Source organism: Lissotriton vulgaris, chromosome 8, assembly GCF_964263255.1.
Source record: "Lissotriton vulgaris chromosome 8, aLisVul1.2, whole genome shotgun sequence".
Taxonomy (NCBI): domain Eukaryota; kingdom Metazoa; phylum Chordata; class Amphibia; order Caudata; family Salamandridae; genus Lissotriton; species Lissotriton vulgaris.
In genome coordinates, this window is record NC_141696.1 from 99474698 (window position 1) to 99493141 (window position 18444).

The following is an 18444-nucleotide window of genomic DNA, read 5'->3' on the forward strand; positions in this document are numbered from 1 at the left end:
CAATAGCAAAAGGGTCCTTTCTTACGAACTTGTGGGTTGCAAAAAGAAGAAGAAGATTAACCAATTCCTTACCTGCACTTCCCCATTTGCAGTCTATTGCCTCCTCTGCCCTTGTGGGCTTAGATATATAGGCAGCACCATTAACCCCGTCAAATTGCGTATCCTAGAACATATGCGAGCCATAGTCAACAGAGACTTCACATACCCGGTCGCAAGACACTTTTCCATTAAACATAAGGGCGACCGGAATCTGTTACAATACTTCTGCTTGGACGCAATTTCTGAAAACATAAGGGGTGGGGATAAACTACAGAAACTCCGTAGGTTAGAATCCCGTTATATTATAGACTGCCAGACTAAGGCCCCTTTGGGACTCAACAGCGGGGAGGAACTCACTGTACATTTAGGGAGCTAAATGTCAATACTGCAGTATCCGAAGTGAGGACTATCTTGATGTTATTACGGCTTAAGGATTTCAGTTTTCACAATATGTGTTCTTCTGTGAATAAGTGTGCTTTAGGATGAACTAAGAACTTTCTCATTATCATGGCACAACATATTTGGCAATTGTTTAGTACTCTTGGTAACTTCTGGATTATGATTTTATCTTTAAGCAACTGTTCTAATATTTTTGTTAATTAACATTCAACACTGTGGGGGATTGAATTTGGACACTGGGTTAATGGAATTCTAAATGGCAACCCTCGAGTTGCCACAAGCCGATCCACGGCAAGATTACTGTCCATCACCCACTGCACGAAAGAGAGGGTTACCTGCCGATCCACGGCACAATTATGTAGCAAATTCCTCGTAACAATACATGAGGATTTTTCAAATGTTTATTTGTCATTACTTCCACAAACGTAATGTGATATTTAATCTCATTCATGCTAATACAGTGATTGTTTGTACTAGCAAGATGGCGCTCTTGCGTCAGTCCTCTCTCTACACCCACTAACACGTGTTGTCTGTAATGTTGAAATAAAATGGCGCCAGCTCGCGCATTACGGTGTAAACATTGAGGAAGGGAGCGTTGCTTCCGAAACGCGTCTGTTGTGCGAGTAAAGACTGCTAACAACGAAATTCCCACGAGTGCTGTCGTTATTTTCCACCCGGGACCGGGAGGGAGAGAGCTTTCATGTTTCAAGCGCGAAGCTCTGACGCGCTTTGACTTGCACCCGCTGTGAGAGTGCCCCGTAATTTGGAGCAGCGAGCTTGGATATATATATATATATATATATATATATATATATATATATATATATATATATATATATATATATGTATTAAACATTTCTTTTTAAGATACATTAATTATTTCTTAATTTTACGTTTATTTAAGTATTCTAAATATGTTTACTTTTAACATATTTAAAAAATTCGATATTTTGACATTCTATATTTTTTACACTCGATATTTTTGAGTCGATATTTTTGCACTTACCTGTTTGAAGATAGGAAGTCGCTATTCTGTCAGTCGATATTTTAACCTCAATATTTTGTCCTCTCGATATTTTGTCTGTCGAGGTTCTATCAGTGATCCATCAGGGGCCAACTAGACAATGGCGAAACATCAGCCCTCATCCTCCTGGACCTGTCAGCCGCCTTCGACACGGTCTGCCATCGCACCCTAAAAACACGCCTCGTAGAAGCTGGATTCCAAGAGAAGGCCCTTGACTGGACGACGTCTTCCTCTACGGCAGAACCCAGAGCGTCCGCCTCCCGCCCTTCTGATCCGAGGCCACCGACATCATCTGCGGCGTCACCCAGGGCTCATCCCTCAGACCGACGCTGTTCAACGTCTACATAGCCCCCCTCGCACAAGTGGGCAGCCAACATGACCTCAACATCATCTCCTACCCCGACGACACCCAGCTCATCCTCTCCCTCACCAAGGACCCGCACACCGCCAAAACCAATCTCCATGAGGGAATGAAGGCCGTCGCCGACTGGATGAGCCACAGCCGTCTGAAGCTAAACTCGGACAGGACAGAGGTACACATCCTCGAAACCACCCCCTCAGCCTAGGACGACTCCTGGTGGCCGACCATACTGGGAACAGCACCAACACCCACCGACCATGCACGCAACCTAGGATTCATCCTCGACGCCTCCCTCTCCATGTCTAAACTGGTCAACGCCGTCTCCTCCTCCTGCTACAACACCCTCCACATGCTCTGCAGGATCTGCGAGTGGATCCCGACTGAAACAAGAAGAACGGTGACACAGGCCCTCGTCAGCAGCAGACTGGACTACGGCAACACACTCTATGCAGGAATCCCAGCCAAACACCTATGACGACTACAACGCATCCAAAACGCTTCCGCCCGACTGATCGTCAACGTCCCCCGCCGCAGCCACATCACCCCCCACCTAAGAGACCTACACTGGCTCCCCGTCGACAAGAGGATCACCTTCAAGCTCCTCACCCACACACACAAAGCACTCCGCAACGCCAGACCAGCCTACCTGAACAGCAGACTCAGCTTCTACACCCCCACTGTCAGCTCTGCACCACCAGCCTCACCCTGGACGCTGTCCCCCGCATCCAACGAACTACCTCCGGCGGCAGATCCTACTCCTACCTCGTCACCAAGACCTGGAACACCCTCCCTACCCACCTACGGCAGACCCAAGACCTACTCGCCTTCAGACACTCCCTCCCCTCAGCGCCTTGAGACCCTCACGGGTAAGTAGCGTGCTTTACAAGTACTCTGATTGATTGATTGATTCTTTAGTCTGCACTTTATACTCTGTTTTTACTGTACATGTGGTTTCATCTATTTGTTTCTATTCTCATTTACTATTCTTCTCATCATGCCTCCCCTCACACTTTCTATGTCACTCATCATTTTTTATCTTTATTTTTTATTCTACGTTTATTGTGTGATTTATCCATCTCGACTACTCTTTATGATTACGTTGCTCACCTTTCTATTCACCTATATGATGCTCCTTTGAAGGTTCTACCTCAAATATTAAAATGTTACTGCTTTAGCCTACCTTAACTCTACTTCCCCTTTCTTTAGTCCGCACTTTATACTCTGGTTTTTACTGTATATGTGGTTTCCATTCTCATTCACTATTCTTCTCATCATGCCTCCCCTCACACCTTCTCCCACGATTTTTGAATCTCCTATCTCTAAAATTGGCCCTAACTATTGGTCCATCCTTTACCCCCCCACCCCATCTCTCCAAACACAAAATTCTTATTCTTCATCAAGAAACTTTATTTGCCGACAGTCACAATAGCCTCACCTCCTCCACTATTACTAACTACATCTTATTCACTAAAAGCCCATCCAAATGGAAAAGCTTATTTCTCTGACACCTCCCTCTCACTAACTCCCTCAATATTCCATATGGTCTGAAACTCTCCACCACTCCCTCTTCCTCCTTTCCTCGTGAAATAAACATTTCAATATTCAAATCTGGAAACATACTCATTCAAGCATCAGAAAAACACCTCAACATTTTTGAACACCACACTATCCCAGAATCTCACTCTTACCCTGAACCCTTACCTCCCACCCCCTCAACACCTAGATGCCTTACTACCCCCGCACTTCTAAGCCCCCTTTCTCCTCTCACTGATTCACTTACCTCTTCCCCTAACCCTCCTGCCTATACCCAACCTCAATCGACTACGCTAGCTCTCAATACAATAACCAATAATGACACCCCCAACTCCCAATCCCAAACAGTGACAGCCTCTATTCCATATGCACCCTCTTCTGATTCTCCCCATTCCTCCTATGCCTCCCATACCCTACCCCTGTCTTCTACTCCTGTTCTGCAACCCTCCCCACTCCCCTCTTCTCCCTTGCCCCCTCACCCCCGGACCCATGTACACCTTCCTCCTGACTCTTCTAGCCTTTTTGAAATTCCTGTTCCTCGCACCCATACTCTCGCATCCTCACTAACCCCCAAGTCTTAGGCACTATTGTATGCCCCTCTCCCTGTGATCTCCCCCTGAAAACGTATCCTCCATCCCTACCTTTTATGACTCTTCCTCAACTCCTCGGGCCTCCCAAACTTACCCTCCTCTATCATCTCCTTCTTGTGATCGCCGATCTACTCTACACCTCTCCCCTCCTTGTTTCTGCACTAAAATGCCCCCAGCTGCACAAAATCTACTACCTCCTCTTGTAACTTCCCCACATACTCCCCCAATGGCTCACCCTACCTCCCTTTTGCCTCCCCAGCCAACACCATCACATACTCCCCCAAACATTCCCGTGATCCCCATTATACCGTCCTTTACTATCCCTCCTCCCCATGTCCCAAACAACACTCCCAAACCCAATGCCTCAATCATCCTGACTTCCTCGGATCCCCTCCTCCTCAATAAGAACCCGAGGATACCAGCTTCTCTCCCCCCTCTCTGAATCACCCCCCCCCCCTGTAACTCCCTTCTCTCCCCCCCGGCTTCCCCCCTCCCTTATGCCAGTCACCCTCTCCTAAAAATGTTTGACTCTTCACACCTCCTGAATCCAGTTGACCACTTACATTCCTCACTTCTCTTCTTACCCAATCACTCCTTAATGTGGAACTACACCTCTCGACCCTTGTTTTAGAACTCTCCTCCCTCAGAAATGACGTCTCTCTCCTCTCCAGGAACTACTCTCCGGATCTTACCCACCCCATTGTCCCTTCACATAATTTCAAAGCGCCTCTTTTCAAAGCCCCTCTTATTTCCCCCTCAATCACCTCTCCTTCTAGAGTTTCTAACACTAATACTCCGCTCAGCCCACCCCTCCATCAGAACAACCTTTCCTCACCAGACCCCCCTGAACTTATCAAAGTCTTCCCCCATTCACCACTACGTTAATCTTTCCCCTCATCATGCGTCCTTCCCAGTGACCTTGGGAATTAACATGACCACGACCTCCCCTGTCTCTCTCTTGACTGACAGTTTCAGTCCAATCGGCCCTCCCCCTTCCCTAGCCATCCAACTCCACGTGACCACCATGACCCAACCGATCCCTTCAATACCCTCTCACCCCCTACCTCTCCTGTGATCCCCACCCCCTCACTCTGCCATCCCAGTTCTCTTGGGAATGACAGGTACCCCCTATACCCTCCGTCACCCAGGCCCCTGCAACAACTAACGTCTATCCCCCTATGTCCCTCCACTCAATACACCAACACCTTATCCTTCAGCTGCATGCTGATTAACTGCTGATCTGCCTCTTGCCACGCTACGGGAATAGCTGAAACCATTCTCAGCAAAAGCATCGGGATTGCATTCTTAACAGAAACATGGCTCAACCCCCACTCCACTTCTATCCTCGATATGTTCACCCCTCCAGGATATTCCATCCTTAAGAAAGATAGAATTGATCAAGTAGGAGGAGGCCTTGCCATAATCTTTAAAGACGAACTAAAACTTGCACAGATCCATCACAAAAGACCCATCCACCTTCGAATACCTCTGCGCCGATCTTACCACTCCTGGTTCCCCTACTATCCGCCTACATACCATCTACCACCCCCCCCCCCGGTAATCCCATCTCCGTTGCCGAGGGGCTATCTGACCTCATCAATCAAGCGTCGCTCTCCAATTCCAGGAATCTCTTCCTAGGGGACTATAATATTCATTGGAATAAAACTGAGGACCCTGCAGTTAACCTCTTTAAAGATACTATGGATATTAGTGACTTGACTCAACTCTGCCAATCTCCAACTCACTCTAAGGTTGCCACCCTTGATGCTATTATCTCTAGCAAAGATCTGGCTTCCCCTCCAAGATCATTCCCGTTGACTGGTCAGACCACCACCATATCCTCTTCACCATGAACAGCTCTATTACTCGACCAACCCCAAGCTGCAGCTTACAAATGAAACAAACCCAAAATCTTCACCTCATTCCTCCTGGTGAGCTGGAATCTACAATTAAATCTCGATTGCTACTCGCCCTCCCACTCATAGCACCACCGACCTAACTGATCATTACAATTATTCTATCCTCGAAGCCCTTGACCAAATTGCCCCAACTAAACTAAAACCACAAAAAAACATCCCACCCAAATCCTGGTTCATCTCTGACCTTAATAACGAAAGATGTGCCCTCAGGCAGTCTGAATGTGCTTGGAGGAATCAACCTTCCTCTTCTAACTTGATACTCCTCAGAAATGCCAAAGTAAACTACAAAAAGCACATCTTCAACGGTAAAGCCTCCTACCTTTGTTATCAAATTGACCAGCCTAGAAACCATCCCAGAGAACTTCTTACCATTGTCAAAAAACAAACCTCCTCTGGCCCTCCAAAACTATTAGCCACTGTTGAAAGGTGTGAAGAAATTGCTAGCTTCTTCTCAAATAAGGTCAACAAGATAGAACGATCTTTCTCCAGCAACCCCCTTCCACTCAGCCAACACCCCACTCATACCCCCCTCTCCTCAGCCAACAAACCTCCCCTAGCATTCCAACTGTACCTCTGCCCACTTCTCTCACTTTTCCTGATCCCCCTCAAGCCCACCTCTCTCTCCCCCAGTATGAAACCAATTCCACTGACCTCCAGCCAAAAAACAATGCTTCTTGGAGTGAATTTTGCCCAATTTCTGAAATTTATGTTTTCAACATCATCTCCAAACTCAAACCATCCTCACATACCAAAGATCCTCTTCCGCTCCCTTGGTTCAGGATATAAGCACATCATTGCCCCTCAATGGACCAACATTATCAACTCCTCCTTAGCAACTGGTAGTGTTCCTGCTTCCCTCCAACTAGGTCAAATCACCCCATCCTCAAAAACACTGCCGCGGACCCTAATGACTTAAACAATCTGCACCCTATCTCAAACCTTCCCTTCCTTTCCAAAGCCCTTGAAAAATGTGTCCTGTCTCAATTGGAAAACCACATCGACACATTCAATCTTCCAATCAGGTTTCAGAAAGGGACGCAGCACGAAAACTGCGATGCTCAACATTACTGATGACAATCACGGCTCTCTGGATATAGGCGAATCCTCCCTCCTCATCATCCTTGACCTCTCCGCGGCCTTTGATACTGTTAATCATTCCACCCTACTTAAAACTCTCAAAGACCGCTTTGGTTTCGATGGCAATGTCCTCAAGTGGTTCACATCAAGAACAGTGATTCCAACAGATGTTGGAAGCATCCCCTGGCGCTCCACTCTTATGTGGTTGGAATACTCCAAATCAATTAGTGTAAATAAAAGTTCATGAGCATATTTGTACAGAAATGATCTTATTTATGGTCATAAGTTCATATTTCTTTCCATGCAGTTCATTTTTGTGATTCGTTACATTCAATGAGAATAACCACTTATTCAGTCCAATTCATTTTGGGCTGAATAGCCCTTCTTCTAGGACAAAAACTAGAAGCAAGACAAATGCTATTCAAATGTCTGCAAACAATATACCATACACAATAATGTGTATGCACTAAACAATTAGGTGAAAGGAGTGAGAATTCGTGATAAAACCATAGTGCAACCCCAAGTGTGCATAGTAACCGAAAGTAAACAGCCGACATCACTCACGTGTTATTCTTTCAGACTAACTTTGTTGTGTCGTTATTCCAATGCTGTTGAAAGGAGAATGTATTAGTACCCTACTCTATTATGCTGCGTTAAGGTTTGTCTGAAAGTTTAGAAACTTACTTAGTGGACGCGCAGCGTCTCTTCTGGATTTAAACGGACAGTGAATGCATCCTCGTCTCACGCGAAGCAGCCAGAATTGGCGGCCAATCGCAGTAGATATTGGAAGCGTCCGCGGTGGTTTCCTCTATGTTAGGTGACATGATTGGCTGGAGTTCCGATCATGTGATCGGAAGTCCACCAACCATGAGCTATTCTATGTTAAGAAACACGCTGTTGTTGAATGTGAATTTGGCTAGATAAATAAAGTTATCGCATGCACAAGCGGAACATAAAAAGATGTGAAAAGCCACAGGTAATAAACAGTGATAGCGCAAAGAAATTTAAAATACAAGTCAGAAAAATTCATTTCAGCAATATTGAAATTAAGTGGAAGAAGAGAGGATTAAATGAAATAAAATAAAATGAAATAAAATGTTCAGATCGGCCACCAGTATATCCAAACTAGAAGCAAGGCCATGGGGCCCCGAAAACAAGGGGGCCTATTCAGTTCTGGCACGCTATAAATAGCACATAAATTCAGTCCGGTCATTTAGGCCATTTGGTTTACTGGAATTCAATAAGTAAATCCAATGATTCTCTCTTTGTAGTAAAAAACGGTTATTGTCTCTGCCTTCCTGTTTTTCCACTGTTTCAAGTATCACAAATTGTAATTGGGAAACATTGTGATGAGCTTCAACAAAATGTGCAGCAACTGATGATTTTACGTTACCAGTTCTAATGTTCGACTTGTGTTCATTCAACCTGGTTTTAATCTTTCGTTCCGTCTTTCCGACATATACCTTACCGCACGGACATTTCAGCATGTAAATTAAGTTAGTCGTGTCACAGGTTGCATTTACTTTCAATTTGATTTTGTGACCCTTCATTGGATAGGTGATGTAATCACCTCTGATTAGGTTATTACAATTGCCACATTGTAGACAGGGACGAGTTCCACGGTATCTTTTGGTGACATCCGTCGTGTTCTTAAGCAGTTCACCAAGGTTTTTGTTTCTTGAGAAGGCAAAAGTAGGAGGATTGTCAAAAGAGTGTTTAAAGTCTGGTTCTGCCTTTAGAATGTTCCAGTGTTGCTTAATTACTTTCTTGAAGTTCATACTTGCGGTGGAGTATTTAGATACCACTGTCATTCTGTCTTCTTGTTTTTTCTGTTTGATTGTTAACAAGTCAAATGTCCGTGCGGTAAGGTATATGTCGGAAAGACGGAACGAAAGATTAAAACCAGGTTGAATGAACACAAGTCGAACATTAGAACTGGTAACGTAAAATCATCAGTTGCTGCACATTTTGTTGAAGCTCATCACAATGTTTCTCAATTACAATTTGTGATACTTGAAACAGTGGAAAAACAGGAAGGCAGAGACAATAACCGTTTTTTACTACAAAGAGAGAATCATTGGATTTACTTATTGAATTCCAGTAAACCAAATGGCCTAAATGACCGGACTGAATTTATGTGCTATTTATAGCGTGCCAGAACTGAATAGGCTCCCTTGTTTTCGGGGCCCCATGGCCTTGCTTCTAGTTTGGATATACTGGTGGCCGATCTGAACATTTTATTTCATTTTATTTTATTTCATTTAATCCTCTCTTCTTCCACTTAATTTCAATATTGCTGAAATGAATTTTTCTGACATGTATTTTAAATTTCTTCACGCTATCACTGTTTATTACCTGTGGCTTTTCACATCTTTTTATGTTCCGCTTGTGCATGCGATAACTTTATTTATCTAGCCATTTAACAACAGCGTGTTTCTCAACATAGAACAGCTCATGGTTGGTGGACTTCCGATCACATGATCGGAACTCCAGCCAATCACGTCACCTAACACAGAGGAAACCACCGCGGACGTTTCCAATATCTACCGTGATTGGCCGCCAATTCTGGCTGCTTCGCGTGAGACGAGGATGCATTCACGGTCGGTTTAAATCCAGAAGAGACGCTGCGCGTCCACTAAGTATGTTTCAAAACTTTCAGACAAACCTTAACGCAACATAATAGAGTAGGGTACTAATACATTCTCCTTTCAACAGCATTGGAATAACGACACAACAAAGGTAGTCTGAAAGAATAACACGTGAGTGATGTCGGCTGTTTACTTTCGGTTACTATGCACACTTGGGGTTGCACTCCGGTTTTATCACGAATTCTCACTCCTTTCACCTAATTGTTTAGTGCATACACATTATTTTGTATGGTATATTGTTTGCAGACATTTGAATAGCATATTTTTTTACTTGCTTCTAGTTTTTGTCCCAGAAGAAGGGCTATTCAGCCCGAAATGCATTGGACTGAATAAGTGGTTATTCTCATTGAATGTAACGAATCACAAAAATGAACTGCATGGAAAGAAATATGAACTTATGACCATAAATAAGAACATTTCTGTACAAATATGCTCGCAAAATTTTATTTACACTAATTGATTTGGAGTATTTCAACCACATAAGAGTGGAGCGCCAGGGGATGCTTCCAACATCCATTGGAATCACTGTTCTTGATGTTATAATTGACGCCCATGACAAGAGACACCACCCAGGCAGCAACCTCATACTTTGACAACACTCATAAACTATTTGTATAAAACTCTGAATATATTTGAGCTGTGCAACTCTCCACCACTTGAGCTCAAGTGGTTCCCCTCATATCTCCATAATAAAACCCAACAAATTAAACTAAATGGTTGCCTCTCCAAACCTCAACCTGTCTCACTGGGTGTCCCACAAGGCTCTATCCTCAACATTATGCCGATGACACTCAACTATATTACAAGATCAAATCCCACAACAACATCTTACATCTCAATGATGTCTTGCCCAAAATCCAAGCCTGGTTTCATCTTAACCACCTCAAACTAAATCCCCAAAAAACTGAAATCATCCTTTTCGCTCCCAAAAACAACTCTCTGCTTATCCAACACTGGATTGCTGATATCAAAGTACTTAACTGCTCTCTCACCACTTTCAACTCTGTCAAATCCCTCGGCATTAGCGTCGATCAGAATCTCAATCTCATACCCCATATTAAAAACGCGGCTAAAGTTGCTCTCTTCACTCTACATCACCTCAAAAAAATTAAACCCTTTATTCCAGCTGACGACTTTAAAACCAATGTACAATCACTTGTCCTTTCCAGAATTGACTATGGCAACGCCACCCTTGCTGGCACCCCCAAAGTCCAACTTGCTCCGATTAAATCTGTTCTCAACCTGGCGGCCAGGCTTATCTCCAACTGTAAGCGGTATGATCACATCTCCCCGGTCCTCAAAAACCTCAAATGGCTTCCAATCGAAGGTAGATCCACCTACAAGATTGCCTGTATCACTCATAAAGCCCTTCACCAAAACACCCCTTCGTACCTTTCTGACAAACTCCAAAAGGAAGGGTGTACTAGATCTTTGAGGAGAACTAACGCCCTTGTCCCAATCCCCCCACAGATCAAAAAGAAAAAGACTCAATCACGTTCATTCTCAGGTAGTGCCCCATCTATTTGGAATTCTCTTCCCAAAGATCTTCGTTGCAACCCCTCCTACCCGCTTTTCAGGAAAAGCCTCAAGCTGCTTCTTCTCAACAAATATTGTGGTCCTTCATCTTATTGAACTCTCTGTCCATTTACTCTTTGCATTCCTCTACTCTCTATTCCTTCTTTCATCCTCAAACTACCTACTCAACCCCTCCCTATCTACTTATTCTACAGTCCTCTTCTCTTTTACACTCGTAAGACTCGAATGCCTTATATTATGTTAACAAATTGCTGTATGTTGATCTTTTCTTGATGTGTAAATTATCCTGTAAAGCGCTCTGATACTCTTGGGTCCAGTAGCGCTTTATAAAACCTTTTAAATAAATAAATAAATAAAACAGATGTGATGCACTAACTTCCCTGATTTCCCACATTTGGTTTTCTCCACCTGCTTGCAAACAGATGTTTTAGGTATAAGGTACTCAGTTTATTATCGTTATGTTAATGAATTAAAAAATAATGCATGCCAGTATATGAAATTCACGAGAAAATGAAAAAGGACGCATTCTGTGTCTTTTGTTACAAGTTCATCTTTTTCACTCACCTCATAGATTCCCCAGTCAGTGTGCAGTGCAAGCTGCACTCCTGGATTCCATAAGGTTCTGCGTCAAGGACAACCAGCCTGCTGCTATGACTGTGTGCCCTGTGCTGCTGGTGAAATCACAAATGGAACAGGTTAGGAATATGTTTACATGGTTACTATATTCCTTCACAATGAGACAACCATTTTGTGATACTGTGCTTGTTACTTACAAAATTAAAAACTTCAAACGACACACAGGTGTTCATCAAGTCAGAGTGCGGATAGGTAGAAACTATGATTAAATGTACAAAATAATTGCTGCAGTGCAAACAGAAACCGCAAATCTGTATTTTTGAGTCACAAAAATCTGTAGATCTGCTGAAAGGTATGCGCACTAACATATCAAGAAATATACAAACAAAAATGTGCATCTTTGTGCAAATACGTGCATTTGTTCTGAAGGGTAAGAGAGGAGTGTCGCCTTCTGTGACCCCCACATTGCATAGAGTCAACGTCCTTGGTGCACAAACACTGTGCTGGCCTGCTCCTAATTTCATTGGTTCTGATGTAACTGGTAGGCTTTCCTGTTTGTCAGTCTCAAGTCTCAAATCACCTTAAGGAATGGCTCTTGGTTGACTCTGCCGGCTATGGGCTTCATCCAAATAGAACCTCCTGATAACATGGGTGTTAGACATGGCATACTTGGTGTGTTTTTCCGAACTTTTTGCCTTCTGTTTTTGACTATTTTGCTGAACTTTTTCACTGCTGACCAGTGCATGTGCTCTGTGTCTAAAATATGATAACAATTGGTTTAACCATGATTAGCATATTTCATGTACTTATAAGTCCCCGATACAGTGTGCTAGATGTGCCAAGGGCCTATAAATCAAAAACCACTAGTGGGCCTGCAGAACTGATTGTGCCACCCACATAAGTAGCCGTTTAAACATGTCTCAAGCCTGCCATAGCAGAGCCTATGTGTGCAGTTTTAAACTTCTGCTTCGACGAAACAAGTTAACATACTTCCCCAGACAATTTAACAGACTAAAAACCCTTAATTCAATCGATATGACCTTCAAGCATTTATTTGCTACTTCTTTCTTTTAACCTAAATCCACATTTTATCATGGGTCAGGTAAGTTCGGATACGTTTCAGTTAGAACAAACTGTACATGTTATAAAAACAATGATGATCGGAATCAATAAAGTTGTTCAGCATAGGGGCTGTTACGACTTTGTTTTTAATCCTGGATCTGTGCTGCACTATGCTTTGGTGTGTTGCTTGTGTAGTTTTGCCAATATATATTCTTGGGCAGGGACAAACAATTGCATATATAACATTTTTCGTCTTGCAGTTAGAGAAGTTTTTCCTTCTCCACTTGATGCAGTCATGTACAAAGTCAGTCCCCACTATCGTGTTATTGCAACTGACACAGATGCCTCATTTACGGTGGCCCGTCAAGGGCTTCATGTTGAGCAGTGATCTGATGTCTTTTTTTCGTGGTGTAGGTCTGCTCTCACAATTCTTTGTCCACTGCTCATATTCCTTTTCATGGTGAAGATAGGGACATTCCATCCAAGGTCAGAATTCTGTACGGGGTGCCAATTCTTCCGTATGATTGACCAAAACTCATTAGTGTGTGGTCCATATGTCGAAACACATACCAACTTCTCCATCTTGGGTTTGGCTTTTTTAATAAGTAAAGACTCTCTTGGTGTACCCCATGCCCATTTAAATGCATGTTTTAACAGTTTTTTGGGATACCCTCGTTCCCTCAATATGTTAACAGAACTCCTCTCTATGTATTTGGAAGTCATCATTGTGGGAACACTTCCTTCGAATCCGAAGTAGTTGCCCGTAAGGAAGATTGTCTTTAGGGTTTTTGGGGCGGAAACTGCGAAGATGCATGATGGCATTCTTGTCTGTCGCCTTTTTGTGAAGCATAGTCCGCCAAGATCTAAATCAGGCCCAAATTTACAAATGGATATAGGGAAGAAAGGTCTGGTGCTAGAGTAGATTAAGGGCCTGTGGAGATCTTTTCAGATGGGTTACTTCGTCACAACAGTGATGGATATCCTGTTTGCCAAAATATGAATCCCATAATATTTTATTGGATTTATATTTTGGCAGACGGGATATCCATCTTCTTTGTGACATAGTAACCCATCTGCGAAGATCAAATTCAAGCCCTATGTAATCTTTAGAGAGAACACGGAGAATAGATCAGACCCAGCCCGATAATCTCCACAATAACTGAGATGCTGGCTGCCACCAAGCTCTGTGTAATCACCGATGCTGTTCAATTATATAATTCCTACAATTGAGCTTTTCCATTTTTGGGCATCAGACTATATACCTAAAGGGCTGGCACCCAGCTGGTGTTCAAATTATAATCATATTACTAAATATATTGAAGTAAAGGAAGTCTGGAAGTCGAAAACCCTTCTGATCATAAATTCAGTCATTTCTGGGTCCTAGAATTCATGTCTGCAAATGTTTGCTGGCCAAAGGCGATATAGCAGACATTTATCGAAGCATGCCACACCCCAGTACCCTTGATGAGATGTCTAGAATTATAGGTAGCGAAGGAAAAGTCTTTGAAAACCAGGGTCTCAATGGTAATGCAGTCAGCCATTTCTTCTTGAGAGTTATTGCCCAAATAGTTTGATTCATGTTCTTTTCACATATGATCCTAGCCATTTTGTCATTGGTACAATCTAGAATGAATAATCAAAATCAAGCTATTTAGGGCCCCCAGAATATCTTTTAGACAAATAAAAAGGGTTGCAGAGCATAATAGCTTGTGTACTGCTGGGACGTAAGAGGTGGAATAACATGGCCCCAACCTTCAAATGTCTACAATAGTTTCCAATTAGGAAGCAGATTCTGTTTAAAATATCTTGAATAGTCCATTGTGTAAAGGAAGGATTAAGGGTTTGGCAGTGACACACATTAGAGATATAAGCCTTTGAAAGTAATCCAATTGTAGAGCAGCATCTGGCAGTGAGGCCTAAATTCCGAATTACTAAACTTGTACATCAGTCCTTTTCTCTCAAGGCAATAAATATACAGAACAAACTCCAATTAAATATCACAAGTAAGAAGACAGAGAAGGGTAATGGATGTTCTGAAAAAGCTGAAAACACAGGTCTTCTCACACCAATGGATATGCCTCATTTAGCAGTTAACAGAAAGGGCAATATGTTGGTGCCTAGCTCTCTCAAAGTATACTTGTGCAATTAGCTTCTAAAAGTTATTGGCCCTGATGGCCATGATCCGAGCTAATAGACCTTGATGTTGCTGCTCATATAGTATGACTACCACATCATAATATTGACTAGCATAGCATAACATTGTTTTCATTTAGATATTAATATCTGCATTGAATGAGTTAATAATGTTTGTGTAGAGAGCCACATGGCATTAGTTTATGTTGCGGACCTAAAGGGACATTCATTTCTCTGCAAATCGTTTAACCTTTTATTGCTGCAGTTACTCAATTGCAAACCTGAAGTTGTAAAAATGAAATGCGTAATCATAATGAGTTTTATCTCGATATAAACACTTATGATGGTACTCTTGAATGATTAAAGATATAGTCACAGACTTGTTTTCTCTTTTTGTTCTTCTTAGACCTCTCGGTTTGTTTGAAGTGTGGAGAAGATGAGTGGTCCAATGAAAAAAAAGACATGTGTATACCGAGGACCACTGAGTTTCTGTCCTATGAGGAGCCCATGGGTGCAACACTTGCTTCCATCTCAGCATTCTTATCCTCATTAACTCTAATAACCTTATGCATTTTTTCCTATTACCGGGACACCCCAATTGTGAGGGCCAATAACCGAGACCTGAGCTACCTCCTCCTGGTGTCGCTCAAGTTGTGTTTCCTCTGTCCCTTCATATTTATTGGACGCCCTAGCAGATGGACCTGCCTGTTCCGCCAAGTGACATTTGGGCTTGTATTTTCACTCAGTGTCTCATGTATTTTGGCCAAAACTCTTACAGTCATTGTTGCATTCCGAGCCACCAAACCCAACAGCAATTTGAAGAAATGGCTTGGCACGAGGACATCTATTTTCCTAATAATTTTGTGTTCCACTTTTCAGGTTATTATCTGCACAATATGGTTGTCTACAAAACCTCCTTATTCAGGTGTCAACACATCATCTTCCATGAAACTCATCATACAGTGTTATGAAGGGTCAGTGCTGCTATTCTACTTCATGCTGGGATACATGGGCTTCTTGGCTGGATTTAGCTTTATATTAGCCTTCCTGTCCAGGAACTTACCTGATAGTTTTAATGAAGCTAAGCATATTACTTTCAGCCTGCTTGTGTTTGCAAGTGTATGGATCTCCTTCATTCCAGCTTACCTGAGCACTCAAGGGAAATATATGGTGGCTGTGGAGGTGTTTGCTATCCTAGCATCTAGTTCTGGGCTTCTGGCTTGCATATTCCTCCCCAAGGTTTATATTATTCTACTCAGACCTGATATGAATTCTAAAAGCTACTTGCTAGGTAAATGACTGTGCAATATAAAAACTAAGGGCTTGCTGTAGAGTTAGGCAGATGGGAGCTTTCATCACCAGACCCTGTATGTTTGATGGCTACCAATATTATTCATGTGTAAAGTAATAAGCAATATTAACTTAAAAAACTTAGACTAAACTCTGCAGCGAATCCCATATGTACTTCAAATGCAATTAAATTAACAGAAAGAAAAAGGTAACCAGCGATATAAATGTTACTAAGTGAACATGATGCTCCTCAAAATGTTATGTTGTATTTTTTAAATGTAATACCATATCTCTGCTTTCCATTTTATGTCAGTAAATGACTGCTTCTTCTTGATTAGACAGCACACTAAATGGCCAATAAATGCCTGCTCAATAAATCAGATTTGCCTTGAGGTTTCATTTTGTATTGTATCATATTGACCATGGTTACAAATTGACTAGTAATGCATCTGTTTTCACATCACAAGTTCTGTAAAAACATTTGCACTCCTTATAGTTTTCCCACAGCAATTTTAACTGGTAATTCCTGGAGAAATCAGCATATGGAAAAGAGGTCACACCAGTAAAATCTGTGGTATTTGAGTGGGAGCAGGAATGGAACACCTGGGAAACCCATGGACGTAATTTGGAGATAGTCAACGGTCGCAGCTAAAACCTCTAGTTTGCCTTCTGCTACTCCTGGCACTTCCTTTGCAACCTTGGGCCTCAGAGGAGGCACAATTTTTGCCTCCTCTGGGGTCACAAAGGAAGTGGCAGGAGTAGCAGGGAGCAAGCTAGAGGTCGCAGATGCAACCCCTGACTACCTCCAAATGACCTCCATGGGAAACCCTCGAAGGAGCAGAATCGAATTTACCCTAGCGAGAAATTAATTAATTTGGCCTGGAACATGGAACTTGATGTCAAGAGGGAAAATCTCCTTAGATAACCAAGTCCAGGGTCTTCCAATTCCAAAAGATGGCTTTGATTCGATGTTCAGGTTGCTCTAAAAATCTCAATATGCGACCTTTGAGGCAACAATAAAGCAAAGGTCATTGAAGGCAAAGGTGCACAAATCATTGTTGTAAATTTGCAACCAAACTCCATGTAGCTTAGTCTCATTCAGTATGTGAACCCCAGCACCAATATCACCGAGGGCAACATGTACGACCATTTTGCACATGCAAAAACCTACATGACCGATGTACTTTTTCGACTCGCTATTAGGAAGGGGCCTTCCCTTCCGAATAGCGACTCACAAGCCATGTAAGAATGTTTTGCAACCACATTAGCGGTCTCAAAACACATTTACAGCCCTCTTCAAGAGGGTGGTAATGGAGTTGCAAGAGGGAAGGTGTCCCGGGGGACCCCTTCCCCTTTGTGACTTGCTCTAAAAATAATTTTTGAGGTTAGGCAGTGGTCCCAGGACCCACTACCTGCCCTTAAAAAATAAAAAGAAGTTTCATTTTTTTTCCTTTAAATGCATCCCATTTTCCTTTAGGGAAAACAGGCTACATTTTTTAAAAACAACTGCTTTATTGAAAAGCAGTGCCAGACATGGAGGTCTGCTGAGCCCAGAAGGCCACCATCCCAGGGAGGGCCAGCCATTCCCAATGGGGTCACAAATTGCGAGTGGCTGATTAATATTAATGAGCCTTGCATTTTGCAACCCCATTGGGAATCGCTAAATGTCTCTGACACTGCTGTACATTGGCTTTTGCGACTCGCAAATTGCAACTCACAATTTTTCGCAATTTGCGAGGCGCAAAAGCCAATGGTTGTTCTTCTGCCCCAAGTGCACAATCTCACAACAATCAGCTCAGTCACAGCTCTTGACAAAAGTTGTGCTGAGAGACACTTCCAAGTGCAGAGGTGAGTAAAGGTGCTCACAGTTGTCAGTAATGGAGGTCAGAGGTGTGAAAACACATGCAGCATTAATGCTTTCTCGCTGATGCTTCGGAGTTCCCTATTACGGGGAACAAATTAGCAGAAATTAGATGCTGACAAAATATCTCTATAAAGACCTCCACTGTGTCAGAACTGGTAAAAGACTAGGGCATGGAGGCGGATCGATTCTTTTCATGCAGTAAGCCATCATGACAGACCGAAAAATCAATCCTCAAGGGGAGACTTGATCATTAACTAAAGGCCACCCCTGAATTAAACTCTGCAAACAGCACAGCTACCTATGTCTTAATTTCCATCACATGCAATGAGTTAGTGGTTAGAAGACATTAGACTAGCAAATAATTTAAAGCATGCTGTTCCACAACAAAATTCT

At 42.7% G+C, this 18444-nt stretch overlaps 1 protein-coding gene across 1 annotated transcript in view; it reads left to right on the top strand.

The window, feature by feature from the left end:
• Positions 1-16196, top strand: part of LOC147693525 (vomeronasal type-2 receptor 26-like) — a 31589-nt gene extending 15393 nt beyond the window's left edge. Inside the window, exons 2-4 of the mRNA XM_086936042.1 lie at positions 6888-7171; positions 11698-11821; positions 15304-16196. Of these exons, the coding sequence (XP_086792168.1) occupies positions 6888-7171; positions 11698-11821; positions 15304-16196 (1301 nt within the window). The remainder of the gene's footprint in view (positions 1-6887; positions 7172-11697; positions 11822-15303) is intronic.
• Positions 16197-18444: the final 2248 nt, after the last annotated feature.